The 25,023-nt window shown below is 38.4% G+C and overlaps 1 protein-coding gene and 1 non-coding gene across 2 annotated transcripts; both read right to left on the reverse strand.

The window, feature by feature from the left end:
* Positions 1-196: 196 nt before the first annotated feature.
* On the reverse strand, positions 197-18,202 carry LOC120078021. Its single transcript, XM_039032194.1, has 12 exons — positions 18,087-18,202; positions 17,602-17,881; positions 17,392-17,511; positions 16,901-17,340; positions 16,589-16,727; positions 16,351-16,506; positions 16,110-16,308; positions 15,353-15,954; positions 14,861-14,953; positions 14,585-14,775; positions 2,787-2,883; positions 197-313 (listed from the first exon to the last, which is right to left on the reverse strand). The coding sequence occupies exons 1-12, from the start codon at positions 18,200-18,202 to the stop codon at positions 197-199; spliced, it is 2,550 nt and encodes an 849-aa protein (XP_038888122.1).
* Positions 18,203-21,806: 3,604 nt separating this feature from the next.
* Positions 21,807-21,913, reverse strand: LOC120078913. The gene has a single exon (XR_005482187.1). It is a non-coding gene; the product is annotated as a small nucleolar RNA R71 (small nucleolar RNA).
* Between the last annotated feature and the right edge of the window lie 3,110 nt (positions 21,914-25,023).

Here is a 25,023-nt window from a genome sequence, read left to right on the forward strand (position 1 = left end):
TAAAAAGGTTAGCTTGGTATTTTCGGTGTGAGAATCCAGAGTGTGGGCTCTGTGTGGACTTGGTCAGAGGATGAGACCGAAGGAGAACAATCGTGTAAACAATTGAGCAAGTGGGAGAAGATAAAGCCTATCGTATAGGTCGAGGCTATGCGATCGTTTAGCAAAAGCTATGCGATCGTTTAGCTCATCGTCTAGCTCATAGTCTATCGTTTAGAAACTCTCCACAATCACTACAAACTCGAACAAAGAGAGCACCAAGGTCACGAATACTCCAAACACCATGAACAGCCTCCACAGAACCTTGAACGCTACACTGCACGATCACAACAAACTCGAACAAAGCGATCACCAAGATCACGAACACTCCAAACACCGCGAGCGGCCCCCGCAGATCTTCGACTATGTCGAGTTGAGTAAGACACCACTAAAAAGTTTACCTTGGTATTCTCGGTATGAGAATCCAGAGTGTGGGCTCCTTGTGGACTTGGTCAAAGGATGAGACCAGAGGAGAACAATCGTGTAAACGATTGAGCAAGTGGGAGAAGATAAAGTCTATCGTATAGGTCGAGGCTATGCGATCGTTTAGCTCATCGTCTAGCTCAGAGTCTGTCGTATAGAAACTCTACACGATCGTCTAGTCTCTCCAAGCTGTCATTTAGTAAATCTGATTTACTTGACAACCTATCCGTGAGAACTTTTCGAGAGTGGAAATCTCAAATTAACATTAACTATATTTAGGAAAATATTTTTCCTTTTATCTCACGGTTACCATGAAACCACCAATAACCTCCCACTCAATTGGTTATTAGAGAAAAAGAGAAAAGTATCCAATAATCAATATTATTATAAATATAAATGATAACCAACTTACCATACTATATTTATAACCTATAGTTTTAATATTTCATCTCATGAAACATATAAACCATAGCTCTTTTTCTATCAATGGCACTTAATGTAAATCTCATTTACATTAACCCTCCACTTGATGTATCTCATACATCATACCAATCATATCATATATAATCGAATTACCTCTTGTCAATTTGAACATTTCAAATCAACACCAAGAACTAATCCTCAACTTGAATCCATTGAGATACCAAGGGGACCTTATGGACCTGTAGCTCGAAGCTCCAACGGTACATGAATAACTGACTAAACTCTTTAGTCACGGGATCCACCATTTGTTAACTGCCCGCGGTTATTACCATCATCATACTTTGGTTGGTTAAGGAGAAAATGTGTTGGCATACCATTTCTGGCACTCTACCAAAAACCGACAGCTGAACTGTTCTTACTATAGATATATTTGTGTCCATCTTAACCAATCAATAATGCTACAACCCTTCACAGATCACTCGTAAGTACAGTTCAGCTAATAACCGTTATGCCCCTGTAGTTACATCTAACTCTTTAAGTACCACTGATCTCTCTAATGAACATAAGTCATAGTCCTACTATGACTGAGTCCTCTCTTCCAAAGAGAAGTTGTGGCCACTATGTTTAAGCCCCAGAATCAGCCCTTAAGGGAGCAATCTATCTACTTACCCCTGCTTCGAGGAAGGAGTGAATTCCATCTTATGTAATTGAGTTCCCAGCTCCCAGATCAGACAAGTCCCCAAAAAGGTAGGCATGTTGAGTTGGCAATCTAGCCACTCTCACCCATACTAATCAAAGGACCGGCCTCAAAAGTAGGAGTTTCTGAAACACTCAGGATTGAGTTCATGTCACCTATGGTCGTTTAGGTGAGATGTAAGTCTCTAGTATTGACTGTGTTATATACAGAGACGAATCATCTCGTGGTTCGGTCTTATACAAACTCTTTGTATAAGACACCCCACTCACATGCCTCCACATGAATGATCAGTATCTACCATCTGTAGTAGTTTACAACACTTGCAAACCCCTACAAAGCAGGTCGTATCCGTAGTGTTACCAAGATCAGGTATCCCACCTTAATCCTTATACTATAGACCTTTTTAGACTATCATTTAAGGCATGATCCACTTGTATATCTCATATACACGCTTAAGTTTACATAAGATAAACATGGAACTTTGTTTATTGGATATGAATAAATGCCAGAATGAAATAGCACTTATTTTATTCATAAACAATGTGTACAATTACAAACAACGAGACTTCGGGAGAATTAGGACACCAATCCCAATAACAATATGAATACATATTCATTCTATCCTCTGTTTATCTTATCCATCACCATCATACGTAGCTAAATTGTCTAATGGGTTGAGAAGTATGTAGCTAACACTACTAAGAAACAAGAGAATTATGCGATCAACTTGTTTCATGTGTGCTTATATGCGTTAATTGAATAAATCGACAGATTGTTCTAAGTAAATTTAACCTGAGTTTAAAAGAATTTAATTTGGAACTCATAAAGCAAGAAGAGATATTCCTTAGAAATAAGTATATCTTCTCCGCAATGCACTCATCGCATGCATCTTAGAGATAAGATAATGTGTCCGGATACTCTGAGAAGTGATGATCATAACATTGAGTACATTGCTTGAACGCATAATCCCTTTCATTGCTTATGAAATGTTAGTGAAAATTTTTCTCAACCCTATCATCGCATATCTATCACCAACAACCATAATCCACTCTGTTTCACTTGGGCATAATTTTCATCGCTTAGATTTTTAAATTAAAATAACACATCAAATCATCCTTTTGTTGGAACATTTCAATTTGCATTAAGATCATATTTTTAGTTTTATTGCGTATTTACAAGCAATACCTGGGTTCGATCCTAGACTTACCAGGACTTTGGTTGAATTTGCACTTGGGTTCCACCAGATAAAACAAAGCATTATAACCTCATAGATTTCATCGCATGTTACAAACACATCATATATCCTGGGAGACAATTACTCATGAAACTCAGGCACTAGAATGAGTAAAATTGTATTAAGGAGACAACGTGAAGTCGTTGGGCTCAGATTCTTTTTGGTATATCAGGTTATGTATTTTCTATTTTTTAATGATCTTATTCATATAACAATCTTAAGACAATGTATAGCAATTTTACCATATCACTTCTTTTGTTTTTTTTCTTTTTATTTTTCCCGCATTTTATCGTTTTATATTTCTATAGATTTGTACACAACCATCTTGTTGTTATTTCCTCTTTTTCCCTCGTGTGCATATTAGTGTTACGAATATATTTTCTATTAATTATCTATATGAAAATTTCCATGCATGTTTGTTTTTTCCTTATTGTTTAGTCTCACTTTATAACCCTGTTGCTAGACGAGACTTACATTTCACTAGAATGATCATAACTTAACTTTAATCCAAAGTGAGTTGTGAACTCCTACTTATGAGGGTGATTCTTTAATCTATATGGGTGAGAGTGGCCAATTTCATCGACTAAATATGTCTACCATTTTGGGGGTCTGTCTAATTGAGGAGTTGGGAACACAACTACACAAGAAGGAATTCACTCTTTCCATATTATTAGGGTTAATAGATAAATTGCTCCCTTAAGGGTTGATTCTGAGTCTTGAATAATGTGACATCACACCCTCTCTTGGCCCGAGAAGGTTTTAGCTATAATTGGACTATGAATAATTATTCATTAGAGGGACCAGTGGTCCTTAAGAAGCTAGATGTAGCTATAGGGGTAAAATGGTAATTTTGACCCAGTTGTACTTACGAGCAATTTGTGAAGGGTCAACATACAGTTGATTGATTATATCCAATAGACATAGACATATATCTATAGTGCGAAGAGTGCAGTTGTTGGTCTTTAGTGGAGTGACCGACATTTAATGAAAATTGATTAGTTCAATTAAAGAGTTTAATTAATTAATCAAGAATCATTTGGAGCTTCAATGTATAGGTTCATAAGGCCCTCTTGTTTTCTCAATAGGGATTAGTGAGAATCAAATTAATTTTGGATTAATTTGAATTATTCAAATTAATTAAAGGGAATTAATTATATATGATACAATTATATAATATACATGATACGTTATAATATAGAGTTTTAATGAGAGAAAAAATATTTGAATATGATTCAAATATTAATCATATGAATATGATTCATAAAAAAACTATAGGTCAAAACTAATATAAATATGATTCATATTAATACTAAAGGTTATATGAGAGAATAATAAACTATAGATTATATTATATATGATATAATATAAACTATAGGTTATATGTTATATGTGATATAACATATAATCATATATATATATATATATAATTAAAATTCATTAATTTTAATTTTAAATTAAAAAGGATTGATAACTCCCTCAACCACCTCAACTTCCTTTGTACATGCTTATACATAGAGAGAAGGAACATAACGTGAAACTGAGATTTTCACTATTCACTTCTTCATCTTCCTCCTGCATCATCTCAAGAATCTCTTAGTAAAAATTTCTCTAAAAAGATTCTCCCTCCCTTTATACCAAAATTCCTCTAAGCGAGCCCACAAACTCCGCTTTGGTTCATACTAGAGAATAACTTGGAAGATCTTGTGGTGGTGTTCTTTATTGGAGTATCAGTTGTCGTCTTCAAGTTGCTGTGAATGGGAGGATACATGAAGATACGGTTCGTCAAGGGTAAGTTTCTCAATCCCCTATCCTTTCTGTAAATTTGGTAGAAAGCATGATTAATTATATTTTTGTTTATCCATGTTTCTCTCTGGATTTTATATTTTATAAAATGAAATTGGAGACACAATTGCATTCGATTGCTTCCACTTCGAGGTATTCCAAACCATTCACTTGCAACATAACTAATTTGGATTTGATTTGTGTGATTTTTGGAGAAAGTTCAATTAAAGGTGTATTGCAAGTTTAACCTACATTTGTAACATTTTATGACTGAAGATGGTACACCGGAACCCATATACGACCCTCAGATTGAAAAGACCTTTAGACAGTAAGATTCAACAGAATAAAGAAGGCAAAGAAAACATTACACACGTATGCACCTCTTGAGAAGGCGACTCGTTGGACTTCATTAAATGCTTCATCATCACGCATGACATCAACATGTCAAATCACACGCTTAACCGCTCTCTATATAAGCCATCACTTCTTCATTTTCTTATTTTTGGCACTCTTGACTTTTACCTCCGATCATTGTTCTCTGCAACCCTAGCTCTCTTGCCTTTTAATCATCTCCGACGAGTATTATCTCTGCCAAATCCTTTAGAAACTTTCCCTTCCTCCATCAATGGCCCACCAAGACAACATCAAGAACACCTCAACCCGTGTCTTCTTCAATCCTTCACCATCTCAGCAGCAGCCACGTCGGAGTCTCTATCCGATTCCGTTTATACAGCCACGTCCTTCTTCCAGCCCCTTAACCCACCCAACGGATCTGCTTTTTCACGTATCAAACTCACCGTCCGTTGGTTATCCCTACCGTAACTCTAATCATTCTTACTATTGTTGTTCAAGCTTCTCCTTTAATCGCCCCTTCTTTTGCCCTACGTTCAACAACTGCCCTTTAACCTACCCTACTCGAACCCTTGGCTATGATCTACCCACACGAGTCCGTACTGTCTAGATCCTCTTCACCGCAAAATAAGGCTAAAGGCAACGCCGACACTCAATCCCGACCAGTAACATCACTAATCGTCGTAGGATCGAGTATGAAGATGATACTGTAGGATTGTATTAGCAACAGCGGAAGCACAAGGATCATCTAAGCATTCTAATTCACTAATTTTGACAAAATATAAAGCATGCTCTTGCAGAAAACAAATGAGTTTCAAGACATACCTATTATAAAACTTCTTCAAAGCTCATTCTCAAGCTGCTATCTTCTTCGAACCTTGTTGCAGACCACCTCAAGATCTTCCCCACTATTCTCTTGGTGCTCTAGATTGAATTGTGGGACTCAAAACAAGCTTAAATCAAGGGATGAAGAAGAAAAGCTCACAGCAGCAATCTTGGTGAAGAACCCTTTCTTCAACCTGAATTTTCTCTAAAATTCTCTATAGATTGCATGGCCGAATTTCACTCCAATATCTTCATTATATTACAAATCAACATGAAAAGAAGAGAGGTACATGAGTTGCAGCTCATGCTTGGAGAAGACAAGGCAAAGATGAAAGCTTTTGTGTGAGCAAGTTGAAAGATGGATAATGGAAAATCAACTTTTTCTATTTGTGTTTTGTTTTTCACTTTTTCAATTTTATCTTTAAAATCAAAACTTGATTTCTTAAAATCTATTTTGATTTAAAAACTAAAAATTTTAATTAATTTCATAAATTAATTTTTTAAATAAAACTTAATTAATTTAATATCAAATATTAAATTAATTTTTACACACATCCATCTTTATATATTTAAATCACATTTAAATATAAATTCTCCTATTTCGTTTAATTCTCAAATTAAACACGTAATTATATCTTATATAATTACTAATTTTCTTAATTCTAATTTGAACATTTCAAATTAACTTATCACGCTATTCTAGAGCTAGTCCGTTACGAGCTAGTAGGAGGACCTCGCGGACCTACAGATCATGGGCTCTAACGATCCGAGATTAATTGGATAAACTCATTAGACCAAATTAATCCCCATTCGTTAACTAATGGGTCACTCCACTAAAACCCATAGTTGCACTCCCCTCATTGTAAATATATTATATCCACATGATTTAACTATAATTAATAAGTCGACCCTTCACAGGTTGTTCGTAATAATGGCTGGGTCAAATATCTGTTTTACTCTCGAGATTACGTCTTATTCCTCAAGTCCCTATTAATCCTTTAATGAATAATTGGTTTGTGATCCAATCACTAAACCAAACTCTCTCAGCCTAGTGAGAGAGTGTGGCCCCTTGTTCAAGACCTGGATTCGGTACTTAAGAGAACAACCTTTCTCCTATCCCTAAATCAGGTAAGCGTGAACTTTGTCTTGTACCCTATGTCCCCAGCTATCTATTTGGTCTTACCCCTGAAATAATAGTCTTATTGAGCCGGCACTGTTGAGCCAACCCTCACCTATGAAAATCTAAGGGCAATCTCGAATAAACAGAAGTTCATAGTTAGCTCAGGATTAAGATCGAGTTACCTAGGTCATCTAGGTGAAATAGTCAGTCTTAACATCGTATGTAGCACTTTACAACTCTTTGTAACAACTACATAGTAGGTCGCACCCAATGGTATTACCAGAATAAGGTACCTAACCTTATTCATGTACCATAGATCATTTTGACTATTTACTAGAACCTGATCCACTCTTATGCCTCCACATAAAGTTCAAGTACTCATATAATAGTCATGGGTCTTAGTTTATTGGATTTAGACTTTCATGCAATTTATGAAATCAATAATAAATTTATTGATTATAGAAAATGTTTATCATTCTACAATCTACAAGTTTCAGGACATAAAACACAATAGGTATGCCTCAACAGACTTGAGTTGGAGGCGTTGCACCCAATGCCACCAAATGCTAGTGATCTGGCTGGCGCAATCGAGGTAGCGAGAAGAGATGAGATGGATGTCTCCAAGGATATCCTGAAGAGCATTGAACACAAAGGCGAGTCGATTGATGTGGGAATTGTGGATTAATCAGCAAGGAGAAACGCTGATCAGTAGAAAGAAGTGAAAGAAAGAAGAAACAAGGAAGTGAATCTGCCGCAAGGGTCTATCCCTGCAGCGTGTGGCCCTAAAGAGCTTACGTCCAACAAAGCTATCTCCACTAGCTCTAACGAAGGGTCCATTAGAAGGTTATTTGAGGCCTTTCAGAAGAAGAAGCCGAAAAGGAGGTTGTGAAGAAGGAAGAACAAGTGGTCACAAGGCCTTTGAAGAAAAGAATTCTGGAAGAAGATAAGAATGACGAATAGTTGGCTGCATCTAGTGCCACTATTATTAAATTGGACGAAGAAGAGGAGGTGATTCCCTTGCAAAATAAGCCAAAGAAAATCACTCGCTCTGAACCCTTGGTGAATGCATAGAAGGAAAAGGGCATGCCTAGACCAGTCTTGAGGTCTGATGGAACATAAAGAATGCATGCATAGTGGAAGCGATGAATCGACAACGTTCTAATTACATTAAAACAAAGAACAAGCATGCAAAGGGTTAGAGAATACAACCTTTGAAGATTCCACCGCAATCTTCCTCTCTCGAGCTCGATCGACACCACCAACGGTAAATTTTCGCTATTCTCCGGTTGATGAACACGCTTGTGGGATTGTTATTTAGTGAAAATAGAGGAATTTCACTATATTAAGTAGAAGAGTAAAGAGAATTTGGTGGAAGAATTTACGTTAATTGTCAAGGAAGCATTAGTCTTTTTCAATTTAAAAAACAAAGCCTTTTGTAGAGAAAACACATGTAAAATCTCATTTTGCATGTCTTCCACCTCAAACTCCATTAGTATGTAATTTCTAGGTGTCAAGCTTGGGAAATGCCACTCCAACGTCCACTTAATTAGTGGAAAAATCCAACAATTGGATTTTCCCACTAACTAATTTTTTAATCAAAAAATGAAAACAATTTTCAAATTTTAGAAAAATATTTAATTAAAACAACTTCAATTAAATAAAATATAAACAAATTTAATATCACATATTAAATTATTTAAGACACTTAGCTTTGATTAATCACATTAATCAAGTTTAAAAAATACTTTCATGCTAGTGATCAAGTATACTCTAAAAAATAATTAATTATTTAATTGTAAATTATATCTCATAGAAAATACAATTCTCCCTTAAGACCGAATTTGAACATTTCAAATTATCACTTCACCTAGTTCTTCAATTTTTTTCGTATTGATCTAGCAAGGAGACTCGATGGGCCTACAAATCATTGGCTTCAACAATCCCAGACTAACTGGTCAAACTCTTTCACCTAGGTAATCAACATTCGTTAACTAACAGGATTGTCCATTATAGCCTATAGTTACACTTTCTTCACTGTAGATATATTATGTGTCCATTTGATATAGTCGTCATCAATAAAAACTAGCCTTTGAGCCTCTACCGTCTCTCTAACTTCTCTCTAAAAATTCTCTACCTTTTCCCTCCTCAAAAGTTTTTGAAGACCACTCTTCCAAGTTCTTTGGAATCCTAGAAAATAGCAAGGTAACTTTATTGGTGGGGTCCTTCTTCATTGGAGAAGTTCGAGATCGTTGATAACGATGGAAGAGGAAAGCTAGAAGAATCAACAAAGGTGAGTTTTGATTTCTTCTCTTCTTCCTCTTTTCTAGCATGCTAATAGTTTTGTTTGAATGTTTATCCTACAAATGCATGTTTTATTTTACTATTTTTTGTTTCCATAAAAACGAATGTCTAATTGCAAGGCGTTCACACGCTTCCGTGGGAATTCGATTTCTTCAGGTCTGAGTCTAGCTATACAAGGCTCAAAACATATTAGAAATGCTAAGATCTCCTTATTAATCGCAAGCTCCTTCAATCTAACCTCCTTTCTTCAAATATAGCAGCTAAACTCCCCGAATATCAGTCAACACAAAAACTTCTCAAGAGACTAGAATTTCTTGAAATTCACCAACTCTCATATTCCAACTAAAAATGTTTGTGCCATGAAATAGCGAAATTCTCATTTAATTTTCATTTTGTACCACATGAATTAGATAACAGAATCTTGTCAAAAGAAGCAAAAGAATCAAACATATATAGATTATCAATTATTGACCAACTACCAATAGGCTTGGAATTTTTATTATTTCCAAAACGACAAGAAAAATCAAACTTGTCCAAACTAGAAATATAAAGTAGATTTCGTCTAAATATGATACAACAAAAGTCTAATTCGGATCCAAATAACAACCAGTTTTTTTAAAAGTAATATGAAATTCTCAATAGCTTCAACTGGAATTGCTTTATTATCACTCACATAGATGAATCTTTCAACATCATTTGGCGACCGGCTCCATAGGCAACCCTATATAGATATACTTATGTGAGTAATAACACCAAAATCTACCCACCAAGTATCTGTAAGTACATAAGTTAAATTAATTTCATAAAAAACTAAAGTAAGAAGTTTACCCTTCTTCACATACCACGTGGGTACTTGGAACAATTTATCTTGAAGTGATCTTCCTTTTTGCAAAAAAACAAGGATTCTCACTAGCCTACTTCTTGTTCTTATTCTACTGAGATTCCTCTTTTGCAACACTCATAAATTTACTTTTCTTCTTATCACGAGAGCCAGTTGCCAAATGAACACTTTCTATCATTTCTCTCTTAATCCTATCTTCTTCTTGCACACATTGTGAGATAAGCTCATTAATACTTTATTTATCCCTCTAAGTATTTAGCTTATCTTAAATTGAGTGAATTATATAGAAAGAGAGGCAAGTACGAGATAGTATCTTTAATTTATCTGCAAGATTGGATATTTCCATAATGTACTCCCTTATGTTTCCATTGCCCTTATACTTCATGGAAGTTAAAGAAGTCAAAAGATCACTAGTTTCTCCTTTTTCATTTTTAGCAAAATATTTCTCAATTTGAGCAAGGAACTTATTGGCATTTTCACGCTCCATGATAGCACCTAAAAAAGGCTTTAGAATGGAGTGCCTAATAATCATCAGACACATGCGATTTGATTGTTTTCACTTTTCAATATTAATCGTATTTAGTTGTTCCTCAGTATAAGTAGGTTTATCGGTAGTTAGTGCAAAACCTAGATCCATACACCCAAGTAGAATCTCTAGAAGTTTGATCCATTCAACTTAGGGTTGAGTTTAGATTTTCAGATATTTGAGTAAGACCAACTGAAACGAGGAACAAGTAAATAAAGCATATATACAAAATTAACACAATATGTCATAAAACAAAATATGACAAAATAATTTCACATATATGGTGGGTCCCTTTTACAAAATATCTAGCACAACATTGATGTTCGATTTTTGGGCAAAAAAGCCAACTGTAAATGGTATTCTCAATGCGTAGTAATCAAAGTACTGACAATAAACTCTGTAAAAAAAAAAAAACAGCATTTCTTTGGATCGACTATTTTTTACACGAGCAATTCTTATAATTATCACATACTCATTACCACAAGCATACCTATAATTTGGCGAAATAATTATCTTCCTGATAATTATCCGCATAAATCTATGAATATGTACATCTTATATTTTAGAATTAAACTAATCTAGATAACAAAGGTTGTTTTGGTAACTTATTATTTTGACCAATTCAATCTAAAATATAAGACATAATAATATAATAATTTTAAATATATTATTATACATAATGGGAGAAGATAACAAAAAATTATCAATCAAATTTTAATTTAAATCATCAAATTATCCATCAAATATAAATTTAATTTTACCAAATTATCAATCAAATTTAAATTTAATTTAACCAAATTATCAATAAAATTTAATTTTAATTTAACTTTACTGCATTGGTTGAATAAAACCCTTTTAACCTTAATTAGGGCTCCAAAAAGCCCTAATTTTCTGCCAACTTTCGCAATAGTAACGACCAGGAAATACCTTGATGCACAAACAATGACATTCAAACAGTTAGAAGCTTTTAGTGACACATAAAATATAACGACAATAGTGGCCTGTATAGAAACCTCTCGGGTATGCACTCCGAGTTTCATTTTTCACCTCTATTTTGAGCCTTTTTCACAACAAAAAAATTACTACAGATGACATAGACTTACAAGACTCGATTAACAAATAATTTGCATAAAGCAACGGGCACGAACAATGATCAAATCAACAGTAAACTGTAAATTTAAGATGCCAAAAAATCGAAAATATCTATTATACGAACCTCAAAAGACTTACAAAGATTCGATCTACAAACAATTTGCCCAAAATAACGTGCTCGAACAATGATCAAATCAACATTAAACTGTATATATAAGATGCCAAAATACCGAAAACATCTATTATACAAACCTCAAACCTTTTTTTACTTAAGATTGAATAAAAAAAATGGTAAATGATTAAAAAAAATTAGCAATCTAACATGAAATTCATGCTCTGATACCACTTGTTATCATAATTATTTAAATCTATATTGAATAGATTAACCCTAAGATCATTCATGCCAAATTGTCAAGAATAATTGACATCGGTTTCCATTAAGAGATTGATGATAACTTCAAGATAATGATAGTTTTAAGATGACTATTGTCTTCCTCAACCAAAACTCGAAATGCCCTTAGTGGATCTTTCTCTAGATGGGATTCAAGAAAGGCTGAGTGTGTATTATTTTGGTATATATGGGGACCATAGCCCTAAGGCCTCTTTATTTACTAGTTCAATTAGGGTTACCATTAAACCCTAATTAACTAGGAATGCGCTTCTCCCATTAAGTCCATACTCAATTAAGAATCTAGGGTCTTAATTAATTAGATCATATAATAAGACCCAATCTAACAAAACAAGCCAACATGATAAAATATTAATTCACATATATAGTCCATACTCAAGGATTAAAATATCGAATCTCGATATATCGAGATTTCATTTTTATGAATATATTCATGGATATATCGATAAAATATCTATATCGACGGATATCATTATTAGTAGTTATACTCATATTGGATTACATAAATGATATAGTTTATATTTTACGAGCATTTATAATAGATGTTGGAGATTTTCATGGATATTTAATATTGATATCAAACTATTTGATTTACGAATATATCAACATATCCACAGATATTCTAATCCTTGTCCATATTTTAATTATATATATTATTATTTAAACTACATTGAACATAATAAATTTTGAAAATAACAATATTAATTAAAAAATTATACCAAAATAATTTTAGTTAATAATCACTTTTGCTTGTTTCAATTTTCATGTTAAATTGGACTGATAATTTAACCTAACTATAAATGTCTCTTAATTTTGCATATTTTACACATGTTTGAGCATCATAGCCTTTTGAAAATTAAATGTTCTTATAAGAGGGAGAGGGAAATTCCTTGGAAACAAATCTACATATATAAATACCAATTTCATGTTCACATATTATTTGTTTCATACATATATATATGAACGAGAGTAGATCAATGTAAGGAGAATTTTTCATCAGATAATACGTCGATGCGACAATGAGATTAGAGGATTTATATATGATAGTTCTTATTTAATCTTAGTCTCAAAATCATAAATAATATATATTACATATATATTTTAAATTTCGAAGAATCAAATAATAGATTCAAAACATTTTGATCTGGTATATAAAATGTGTTTGCCTTCTAGAAAACTTTAATTTTGAATCACCCACATTTATTATCATTTTTTTTTAAAAAAATGAGGTTCTACCTAATAAGTAGTTTTAAAACTTTACCTAAATATAGGCGACAGATGCCAATACAAGGCACTACAAATTATGAGTTGGTAATGTGGATTTTGACTAATTTGCAAGAGAGATTTAGGGGCCTGGGTTGGATTTGGGGAGCTAGGGGCCATGATTGTAAATATACATATAATTTTGGTTAAAGAAACTTCAACTTAGATTTGCGGCAATAATTTAGTCTTTATTCGTAATAATTAAGTCTTTTATGTCTACGTTGAATGAAAAATTTTAGGTACTTCACAAATGGTCATGCCAATGACGAAATTATAAATTATTAAATTTGAAATTAATTAAAAGCTAACATATATCCTAAATTAAAATTGAAAGTAGAAGTTGGTAGATCTCGTTGGTGCCACATATTTTCTTCATGACCTTTGGATTAATTTGGTATTGATATTTAGATTTGTTCAAGGACAAAAATAGGTTTAATTTGCCCCAAAATTCAATTATTTGGGCTCAAAAGCCAAGTCATAAACAAAAGGGATTTCTACAAAAGGCCTTAAAATGAGGCCTATATTATACCAATGTCTCCAACATTCTATTTAAAAAAAAAAAAAAAAAATCTTATTTGCCCTATTTTTTTTTTTTTTAGAATAGGTGATATTATTATACAACAACAAAGGGATCCCACAACCCGGGATCAAGGCATCAAAGCATCAAGGTACAAGCAAAGACAGGGTAACAAAACAAAAAAAAAAAGCCTACAAGATAAGATCAGAACAAAACCAACACGAAAAACAAACTCACAGACCACTAGAGAGAAAGCCAGAGAAAAGAAACCAAAATCCCACAAACAAGGGATAACAACAAAATAAAGAACAACGGAAAGTACAACAAGAAAACATCCGTAAACACACTATATAAGACCAAGAAGATCAACCCGCCAGGAAGAAGCACGAACACGAACCGTAGAGACTATAAGGTGAACCAGAGCTGACACCGACCTCGGTCTACTTCCATGCAGTCGCCGATTACGTTCTTACCAGATGTAGTATATGGAAGCACACCAGAATACACCGAATAACTTACTACGCACCCCCTTACCCGACCCCACTCAACACAACCAACTCAACTCCACATCCCAACCCGCCACCTGATGCGACGAGCCCAACTGATTCAACACACCAGACCATACCTCTCTCCCAAACCCACACTAAAAAAATAAATGATCTCGCGACTCCACACCTCCCCCAACAGAAGGCACCCCCCTTTTACAACACACCTCAACTCTTCAACCAATCCCACGTACCCAACCTGTCCCTCACAGCTAACCACGCACAGAAGAAGTGACGCGGAATACCACCTCCTACCCACAAGATACCAACCCAAGACACCCTAGGACGACGAGGATGCAAACTCTCCCACGCACTAGCGATAGAAAACTGACCACTCGTATTCGACACCCACACCCAATAATCTTCCCCCTTCACTTTAGACCCCACTGCCTGAATAAGACCCCAGATCTCAAGAAGCTCTCAAGACACTGTAGGCCAACTCCAACCTCCATCACCATCCATGAATTCCGACAACCGTGCCTCCCTCTGCATCATAAACCACCATAGACCCATATGAATCCAAAATCGCATCCCTCAGCAGCCAAGGATCCCACCAAACAAAACAAAACTGACCATCACCAACCATCAAACGAACCAAATGCTTAAATCTATTTCTATTTTTCAAGATAGCCCTCAAGCACTAAGACCTCCCAACCTCAATCCGAACAACCCACAAAGACTACCCACACAAAACATAAGCCTCCACCCACGCCACTCATAATGAACCCAATTTAATTAAGAGAAGCCAGAGGATCTTCATAATAGCAGTCTAGTTCCAAGATGCCACATGCTTCAACACCAACCTCCCCCCCCCCCCCCCCCCGCCCAACGACACAACACCTCATCCTATAACCACTCGTGCACCACCCCGACTCACCGTACTACCCTTCCATAAATAACTATGTAACAGACGATCAACTTTATGAGTTATACACGCAGGCAACACAAAGATGCTACACCAAAACACCTGAAAGGATTGTAAGACAGACCTAATAAGCTGTAACCTTCCAGCAAAGGAGAGGGATCGCGCTGCCCAGCTTCTAATACGAGCTGTAATCCGCTGAATTAAAGGAGCACAATCCCTAACCCTTAACCGACCTGTCAATAAAGGTAAACCCAGGTACCTAACAAGCAACGAACCTAGAGAGAAACCCATAAACGCAGCTAGTTCCTCCGCCTTCCCAGACTCCACACCCACAAAAAACATGGAACTCATTCCAACATTAGCAACTAACCCAGACAACCCTGCAAAATCTGCCAGGACCTGCCTTACAAACTCTAAAGAATCTCTCTTAGCTGCACAGAAAATCATCAAATCGTCTACAAAAACCAAATGAGTCAGGCCCACACGCTCACACCGATCATGGAACCTAAACCACACAGGATGATTATTCAACAACCTAGACAAGATCTCTATCACCATCACAAACAAAAAATGAGATAATGGATCCCCCTGCCTCAACCCTTTCCTACCAGGAAAAAACCCCTCAAAGGAACCATTAACCATCATAGAGAACATAGGAGAAGTAACACAAGCCCTCACCCAACTAACAAACTGAAGGGGCGTACCTATAGCCAGCAACACACAAACAGAAAATCCCAATTTACCGAATCATACGGCTTTTGAAGGTCTACCTTAAACACACAACGCAACTTCCCTCTGCCCTCCTTATAACCCCCCACAAGCTCCTGACACAATGATATGTTTCCGAAAATTGACCTACCCGGAACAAACGCAGATTGGTTACCACTGATGAAAGCAGGCAACCACAACCGCAATCTCTTAGCTAAGATCCTCGAGATACACTTATACACAACATTGCAACAAAAAATAGGACGAAACTCCTCCATATGTTCAGCTCTCTGCCTCTTTGGGATAAGAGTGATAGCAGTAGAATTAACTCCACTAGGCAGGTAACAGGACTAAAAAAAATTCAGCACAACATCACAGAAATCATCCCCAACCACATTCCAAGCAGCTCTGTAAAAATCAACCGAAAACCCATCAGGCCGAGCAGCCTTACCAGACTTGATCCAGAATAAAGCCTTCTTAATCTCATCCCGACTCACTGGGCGACCAAGCGCCTCCACCCCCTCCTCGGACCTGTCTCTTATACACATCTAGATGTGTATAAGAGACAGGCCTAGAAGCCTTCCCAGACTTCATCGAGAATAAAGCCTTCTTAATCTCATCCCGACTCACTGGGCGACCAAGCGCGTCCACCCCCTCATGGGTCCAGCTGAATTGCACAATATCGCCAATTCGGGCAGTAAGATCCCTATACCCTACTGGCTGAGACCCTAAACAACCCCGAAAGAAATCTACTGCCACCCTTGCCACCCTGTCATGCACAGTCTGATGAGTCCCCCCCAGCATCCACGACCGTAAATAAACCACTGCAACTGCGTCGAGAACGAACACAACGATGAAAGAAAGTTGTGTTCATATCATAACTCCAGCCACCTCACCCTGGCCTTCTATCGAAGTGATGCCTCTTCCAATCTCGACACTGACCAGAACACCTCAGTGGCCCGAGCCGCCTCTGCACACACCGACTCTGAAGTAGGATCCCTTTCTACCTTCGCCTGAGCAACCTCTATAACCTGCCTAGCCGCCCTCACCTCATCAGCTAACACAGAGATATGCCTCCCAAACGAAGTACGTAAAACTCTCTTCACTGCTTTCAAATTTCGCACAAAGCTTACCATAGGGGATACATCCTTGGATCTTCTCCACACTGACCTGATAGTATTAATAAAACCCTCAGCCTTAGCCCAATGAGAAGAATAACGAAAAGTGGGAGGCGGCCTACTCCTCGTCTCCCCTATAGACACCAAAAGAGGGCTATGATCAGAAATTCTCCACTGACCAACCTTAACCTCCGAATACGGAAAAGCTACCTTCCACACCTCATTAGACAAGTAACGATCCAACCGGTGCAAGATACCATTCCCCTAAATTTTACTAATCCAAGTAAACTAGTTATCTGTCACACCCAACTCAACCAGATCTGCCTCCAATAACGCCCTATCAAACTCCTCCATCTCCCTCAAACTAGGGCAACCACAAAAATCCTCCGAACTACTACGAATAACATTAAAATCCCCCAAAACAACTCCAAGAAGCTACCACGAGACACACACATCCATCACCTGAGACCACAAGTTTCTCCTCTCATTCACGTGATTAGAGGCATACACAACACCGATATGTACCCTAGCAGTAGATACAATATCCACTAAGGTTCCAAAAATGAACTGATCCCCACTAATATCAATAGAAAACTTATAGACACTCTTCTGCCACATTATCCAGATCCTCCCAACACCCCGCACACTATAGCTACACACACAACTCCACTCATCACCAAACTTACCCATCACCATACCAAAATTTTCACGACAAACCCTCGTCTTAAGCAAGTAGCAGAAAGTAACAGAGGATGAAGCCAGAAAGTCTACCACCACCCTACACTTAACAGGGTCGTTCAACCCCCTAACATTCCAGGAACACCAAATAATGGACCTTGCAACAGATCACACCTACCACCTGCCACTGGGCCTTTGCCTGAACTCTCGAACATCTCATAAAAAACAGACAATGGATCCGGATCTACCTGCACTAGAGCTAAAGCCAGCGAGTCTCCCCCCTCATCACACAAAATATCAAACTTATTGCGATCATCAACATGCTTGCAAACCCCGTAATTCCAGGGGAGCCATAAACTGCTTTGTTCCCCAAGGGCACCGAGTCCGGTGACCCACTGCCACCCCTATGGCCTATACCTCCTTTATCCCACCTACGACAACTGACCATAGTAAACTCGTCAACACTCCTCATACCCTTCCAACCACTGGACTATCATTCCTTTCACCAATACCCACGTCCTGCCCCTTCCTCACACTCTCAATACCCCTATTCTTCCCCAAACATCTCTCATTAACCATCACAATACACAACTCTTGACTCTTTTCCACACCCTACTTCTCACACACAACCCCAGTATGCCCAAAGGATCCACAACAAGTACACCTACAAGGTTTCCACTCATACATTGCTAGAATAATAAACTCCTGACCCTGCATTCTAACAGTGACTGAATGGGGCATTAACGAATCACCATCCACCTGAACACAAACCCTCGCATACTATAACTACTGTCGCTCTCTTGTTGCAACATCAAAAGAGACAGGTTTACCCACGACACTAGCTAACACTACTAAACCCCTATCTGTCCACAACTCCAGGGGAACACGCTCCAGTTTAATCCATATAGGAACAGAATAAAAAACAAAGTTTTCAGGAACAATACCTGGGGGCCACTGTCGTAATAAAATGGGTTTGCCACCCAAGTGCCACGGACCATTCTCCAGTACCCAATCCCTTGACTCTACCTTCTGAAATTTAAAGATAATCAAACTGTTCTCCAACAAGGTAATAGTTGACATCTCTATGCGTCCCTAAATTCTCTGAATAATTCAACAAATAACAGTATATGGGAGTTTAGAATCCACAAACTGACCAACAAAAGATTTCTCTCACGGACAAACACCCTCTTCAATAATTTCCCCACAGGGTTCAATAATAACCTTATCATCTTTAACCATTAGAGGAATGAACTCTAAATTTCCCTTCAACTTCGACCCAAAAAGGGCCGCCCCCGAATTACCTCTTTCACGCCATAACCAGAACCACCCCCCTCCTCCAACATGACCGACTTAGGACCAACCCCCTAGCTAAACCAGTTTTGGGAACCAACTCCTCCCGAACACGAAGATCGTGTGTGTCCACCACGCGCCTCTCACTACCCAAAGGCCTAGCCCGTGAAACCCCCTCTCTACCTGATTTCCACCCCTTTCCTTCCCCCCCCCGAGCCTCTCAACTTCGGCCCAGCACCACGTGGCCCACCCACCACAAGCCCCACTCTTTTTGACCTTTTCCCAACTCCCCCAGAACCTAGACCACCCCCTTCAACTTCGACCACCCCAATTCCCTCAAAGCCCAATCTAACACCCCTCACAACCCGGTTTTCATCTGAGCCCCCAACACCCTCAAGGCTTTGAGACACACCCTTCAGACCTTGGTCCCCAACTCCACAAGAGCTAAAACTCCCCTGCCCATAAACTAACCCAAAACCCAGCCGATAACGGGCAGAAATGCACGTTATCATAGTGCTAAATTCTTAAACAATGTTGGATTGCATTGATAAAACATTTAAATTGCATCCATCAAGCATCAATTTCATAATATTGCGGTCGCATGCATTCATCGCATAGGAACAGTTGATTTTAGTGTTTTTATGGAGATTATGCGTTGACGCAATGCAAGAATTGCGATAATAGGAAATCATCGATCGAGCATAACTTCACCGCAAGGCTTTGCAATGATTGTACTCACAAATATTCGTCCGAGAAGGATCGTCGCAACTTGGTTAGCGCAAAATGGTGGGTGCATCTGGGTGAAAGGATAATTAATCGCAATGGGACAGAAAGCTGATGACAGGCGAATCCGAATTAAGTTGACAGCTGATAATGATCACAAGTACATTCAGCTTTTCAGTGACAATTATTCGACGCATCAGTAAGGAATTAAAGCCGTCCCATCTGTACAATCATGAGAGAGAAGCCTTCGTTAACCTTATATGTTCTATAAATACCACGGGCATCCTTCAGAATAGGGGTTCACGAGTTCACTATTCTTTTTTCCACAAGTTTGCACGCCCTTGTTCATAGTTTTCTTTCGTTTTAAGGCGGACGCGAGAGAGAAGGTTGTGTCGATAGATCATTCCGGTAAGCTTAGGAGAGCGCCGGAAGCTTCAAGAACAGAGAGAGGGCCGAAGCCTGCGGAAGCGGGAACATCTTTAGAACCGAATATAGATTACAGTGTAAAAGCCTCGGCCAGTAAGGAATTGCTACTAGGCTCTCTACCTTTAACTTCCATTGTCATTTTGTACTCCATTCATTTATCGAAATGGAATCTATTTCTCTATATCTGTTCACTCTCTGTTATTTACGCATGAGTAGCTAAATTAGTTGAATGGGTTGAGAAGCACTTAGCTAGTACAACTAAGGAATCATCATGCTATGCGATTATCTTGTATTATGTATGCTTCATTCATCCATTAGAGATACTCGGGAGGGTAGTCTAAGGACAGGATCTAGACTTGGGAAGGTCAGGTTAGAATCTAGGCTTGGGAGAGTCAGATTAGAATGCATAATCAAGAGATAGGAGCTTAGGAATGAGCACTATTTGTTATCAACGTATCGCATGCATCCTAGAGATAGGATATGATTGTATGCGGTCACCTTGTTTTTATGCATCTTGCATCATCGCATAGGACAAGAGTAGAGACTTAGGGATAAACTTTATGGACACTTTTGCATTCAACACATGCGTCCTGGACTTAGGAGCATCGCATTTGCATTGGAAAATGACTTGTTTTGCATGGTGGTAGCATGATCGCATAGTCTGATGCATTCCCAAGTAACGCTACCTAACGATCTTCTCAACCCGTTCATCGCATACTTAGTGCATCTATCACACAACTGACTTTTCTCAAATCCGTCGCATTTTGCTTATTTTCTCATTAATGCAATAAAAAACAAACAAACAATTTATTTATTCGGTTACTGCAAAGTTTTTCCTAAAAATTACCAACGCAACCTGTTTTCACAAGTCCCTGTGTTCGACCCTGGACTTACCCGAAAACTCAGTGGAATTTACACTTGGATTCCGTTGAGGAAACTTGAGTGCACAACGCAATCTCATCAATGCATATCATCCACATTTCCACTTCATAAAATTAAGCATCAAGTTTTTGGCACCATTGCCGGGGACTTCGGCAAAATAGAGTGCTAACGGTAATTTTTCTGATTTCTTTGTGGACTCTCAATCTCTGGCGAATTACGACCCGGAGATTGAGAGGACATTTAGAAGAAGACTGCCAACAACAACCACAATTAGATAAAGAAGAGATGGCGGAGCAACCTAGAAATGGAGTACCAAATGATAACAATGTCATGGTGAATCCAATCCATTTGGCAAACGATCGCAATAGACCCATCAGGGACTATGCATCACCAAACCTCTATGATTTCTCTCCGGGAATCATGAGATCTGCCCTCGACGGAAGTAGATTCGAAATAAAGCCGATGATGCTGCAGATGATCCAGACTGCATAACAATTCGGAGGAAGGCGTGGCGAGGACCCGAACGCCCACCTCTGAAGCTTTATTGAAATCTGCAATACTTTTGTGTTCCCGAACATCTCTTTCGAAGAAGTTCGACTAACTTTGTTCCCATTTTCTCTCTGTGATCAGGCTAGGAAATGGGCATATTCTCCCAAGCTGGGAGAGATCACTTCTTGGGAATAGGTCGTGGAGAAGTTATGAAGAAATACTTTCCACCGACTGAGAATGCCAGACGAAGGAAACTGATTACAAATTTTGAACAAGACATGGATGAATCGCTCAGTGATGCCTGAGCGAGATTTAAGAGGTTGGTCAGGGATTGTCCACACAATGGGTTACCAGATTGCCTCTAGATGGAAATTTTTTATCATGGTTTGAATCCCGCTTCGCAGACCGCTGCCAATGCAGCAGCCACTGGTGGTATGCTTGATAAAACATATGACGAGGTGAATAATATCTTGGATCACATCTCTAAGAACCATGAAGATTGAAGAGAGAGTGACTAGAGATTGAGACTTAAAGGCAATGATGCAAGTAATGGTGTTATTGCTTCATTACAAAACCAGATGACCGCAATGATGAACATAATACAAGGAATTGCGATCAGCAACCCAACACCGCAAAATGGGCAAATCAACACAATCAGTCAAAACACCGCAAGGTTTGCGACTTGCAGTGATGGCCATGCAATGGAAGATTGCCCGCAAAATCCACAATCTGTTTACTTTGTAAAAAATAATCCTTTTTCAAATACCTACAACCCTGGGTGGAGAAACCACCCCAATTTTGCTTGGAAGAATCAACAACAAAATTTTCAACCTGTGGCGCAGAAAGAAGGGCCACCAGGATTCTTCCCACGCAACATTGGTCAGACAAACAATGAAGCAAGTAGCTCACAACCACCGCAATCCTCTTCTTTGGAAAGCCTATTGAAGTAATACATAGAGTAAAACGAAAACGTGCTTCAAAGTCAGGCTACGTCCATCCACAATCTAGAATTACATATGGGCTAGATTACGAGTGAGTTGGAGAGTAAACCGCAAGGAGCTCTGCCAAGTTCAACTGAACTTCCACGCAACCCGGGGGGATCAAGTAAAGAGTAATGCCAGGTTGTGACATTGCGAAGTGGGAAAACTGTGGAGGGAGAAAAGAAGAGCTTAGTTAGACAGCTTCCATTGCGGTGGAATCTGAAGTTGCAGTGACGCAAGAAGAAGAGAAAAAGAAGAAGTAGAACCAGAGGTTGCGTCGACCTCAAAGCCAACTGAGACGGGAACCGTGAAAGTGCAGTTACCCCCTTTTCCATAGAGACTAAAGAAGAAAAAGAACGAAGAGGTACAATACCAACGCTTCTTATCTGTGTTAAAGCAATTACATGTTAATATTCCTTTTAGTGAAGCGATTGAGGAAATGCCTACCTACTCAAAGTTTCTGAAGGATATGGTAACTACAAAGAGGGGAGCTGGTAAGTTTGCCACAGTGGCGTTGACACAAAGTTCCAAATCAATAATTCCACCACATATGTGCGATCTTGGAAGCTTTACCATTCTTTGCTCCATAGGAGGACTGTACATCGGGAAAGCCCTGTATGACCTAGAAGCCAGCATAAATTTGACGCCTCTGTCAATCTTTAGATAGTTGAACGTGGGGCAACTGGTGCCCACAACAGTGACTCTCCAACTGGCCGATAGATCTCTGGTGCATCCAGAGGGAAAGGTGAAGGATGTGTTGATCACCATTGAAAAATTTATCCTACCAGCCGACTTCATCATATTGGACTATGAGGCCGACAAAGATGTGTCCATCATTCTGGGGCGACCTTTTCTATCAATGGGTCGTGCTCAAATTGATGTGTATAAAGGAGAAATCACTTTGAGCATCAACGGACTGAAGCTCAAGTTTAACATAATTTGTGCCATGAAGTTTCCAGATGAAGAAAACCTGCATGACTCAGATGATGACCAGAATGTGATTGAAGAAGAAAAGTTTGATGAAGAAAATGAAGAAGAGGATGCCAGCGCATCCGTTGGTGCCTGTAATGTGATCACAACAAAAACAAGCAAGGAAGAAGAAATGATCGCAAAACACGAAGAAGAGCCAACAGAAAAAGAAGAAAGAAAAACAACGCAACCTTCCCTAGTGGAGCCACCAATACTTGAATTGAAGACCCTACCAACCCATTTGAAGTACGCATTTTTGGGGCAGAATGAGAAGTTGCCAGTTATCATTTCCTCTGCGCTCAATGAAGACAAGAAGAATGCGTTGATGAGCATTCTCAGGAAACATGTGCAAGCAATTAGCTGGACGCTAGCCGACATTAGAGGAATTAGCCCTGCGTACTGTATGCACCGCATTCGTCTTGAAAAGGACCATAAAACAACGATTGAACATCAACGTAGACTCAACCCTGTGATGAAAGAAGTCGTCAAGAAAGAGATCATTAAATGGCTAGATGCGGGCATCATCTATCTTATAACAGATAGCACGTGGGTCAGCCCCGTGCAGTGTGTGCCGAAGAAGGGCGGCATGACGGTAGTCCCGAATGAAAACAACGAATTAATACCGCAAAGGACCATCACTGGATGACGCATTTGCATGGACTACCACAAGCTGAATGCGGCCACAAAGAAAGATCATTTCCCTCTGCCATTCATCGACTAAATGCTAGACCGTCTAGCTGGAAAAATTTTTTTACTACTTCTTGGATGCTTATGTCAGGTACAACCAAATTATGATAGCTCCAGAAGATCAAGACAAGACCACATTCACTGCCTATATGAGACCTTCGCTTTTCGCCGCATGCTGTTTGGCCTCTGCAATGTGCCAAGCACGTTCCAAAGGTGCATGATGGCTATCTTTTCAGATTATCTTGAGGACTCTGTTGAAATCTTTATGGACGACTTCTCCGTTTATGAGAACACCTATGAAGTATGTCTAGCCAACTTGGAGAAGATACTGAAGAGATGCAAAGAGACAAATCTGGTGCTCAACTGGGAAAAATGTCATTTCATGGTGAAAGAGGGCATAGTGTTGGGACACAGGTTTCCTGGGATGGGTTGGAGATGGACAAAACAAAAATCGAAGCAATTGAAAAACTTCCACCTCCAACAAGCGTAAAGGCTGTACGAAGCTTCTTGGGACACGTTGGATTCTACAGACGATTTGTCAAAGATTTTTCTAAAATAGCACGACCACTGAGTGCATTATTAGAGGCTGATAGAAAATTTGAGTTTGACAATAACTGCCTCAATGCATTCGGAGTTTTGAGAGATGCGCTGATTACCGCACCCATATTGATTGCGCTGGATTGGACACCTTTTTGAAATCATGTGCGATGCAAGCGGGTATGCAATGAGAGCAGCTTTAGCACAAAAGAGAAAAACAATCTTACATCCCATCGCATATGCGAGTAAAATATTAAATCCTGCTCAGACTAATTATACCACCACA

Source organism: Benincasa hispida, chromosome 5, assembly GCF_009727055.1.
Source record: "Benincasa hispida cultivar B227 chromosome 5, ASM972705v1, whole genome shotgun sequence".
In the NCBI taxonomy this organism is placed as follows: domain Eukaryota; kingdom Viridiplantae; phylum Streptophyta; class Magnoliopsida; order Cucurbitales; family Cucurbitaceae; genus Benincasa; species Benincasa hispida.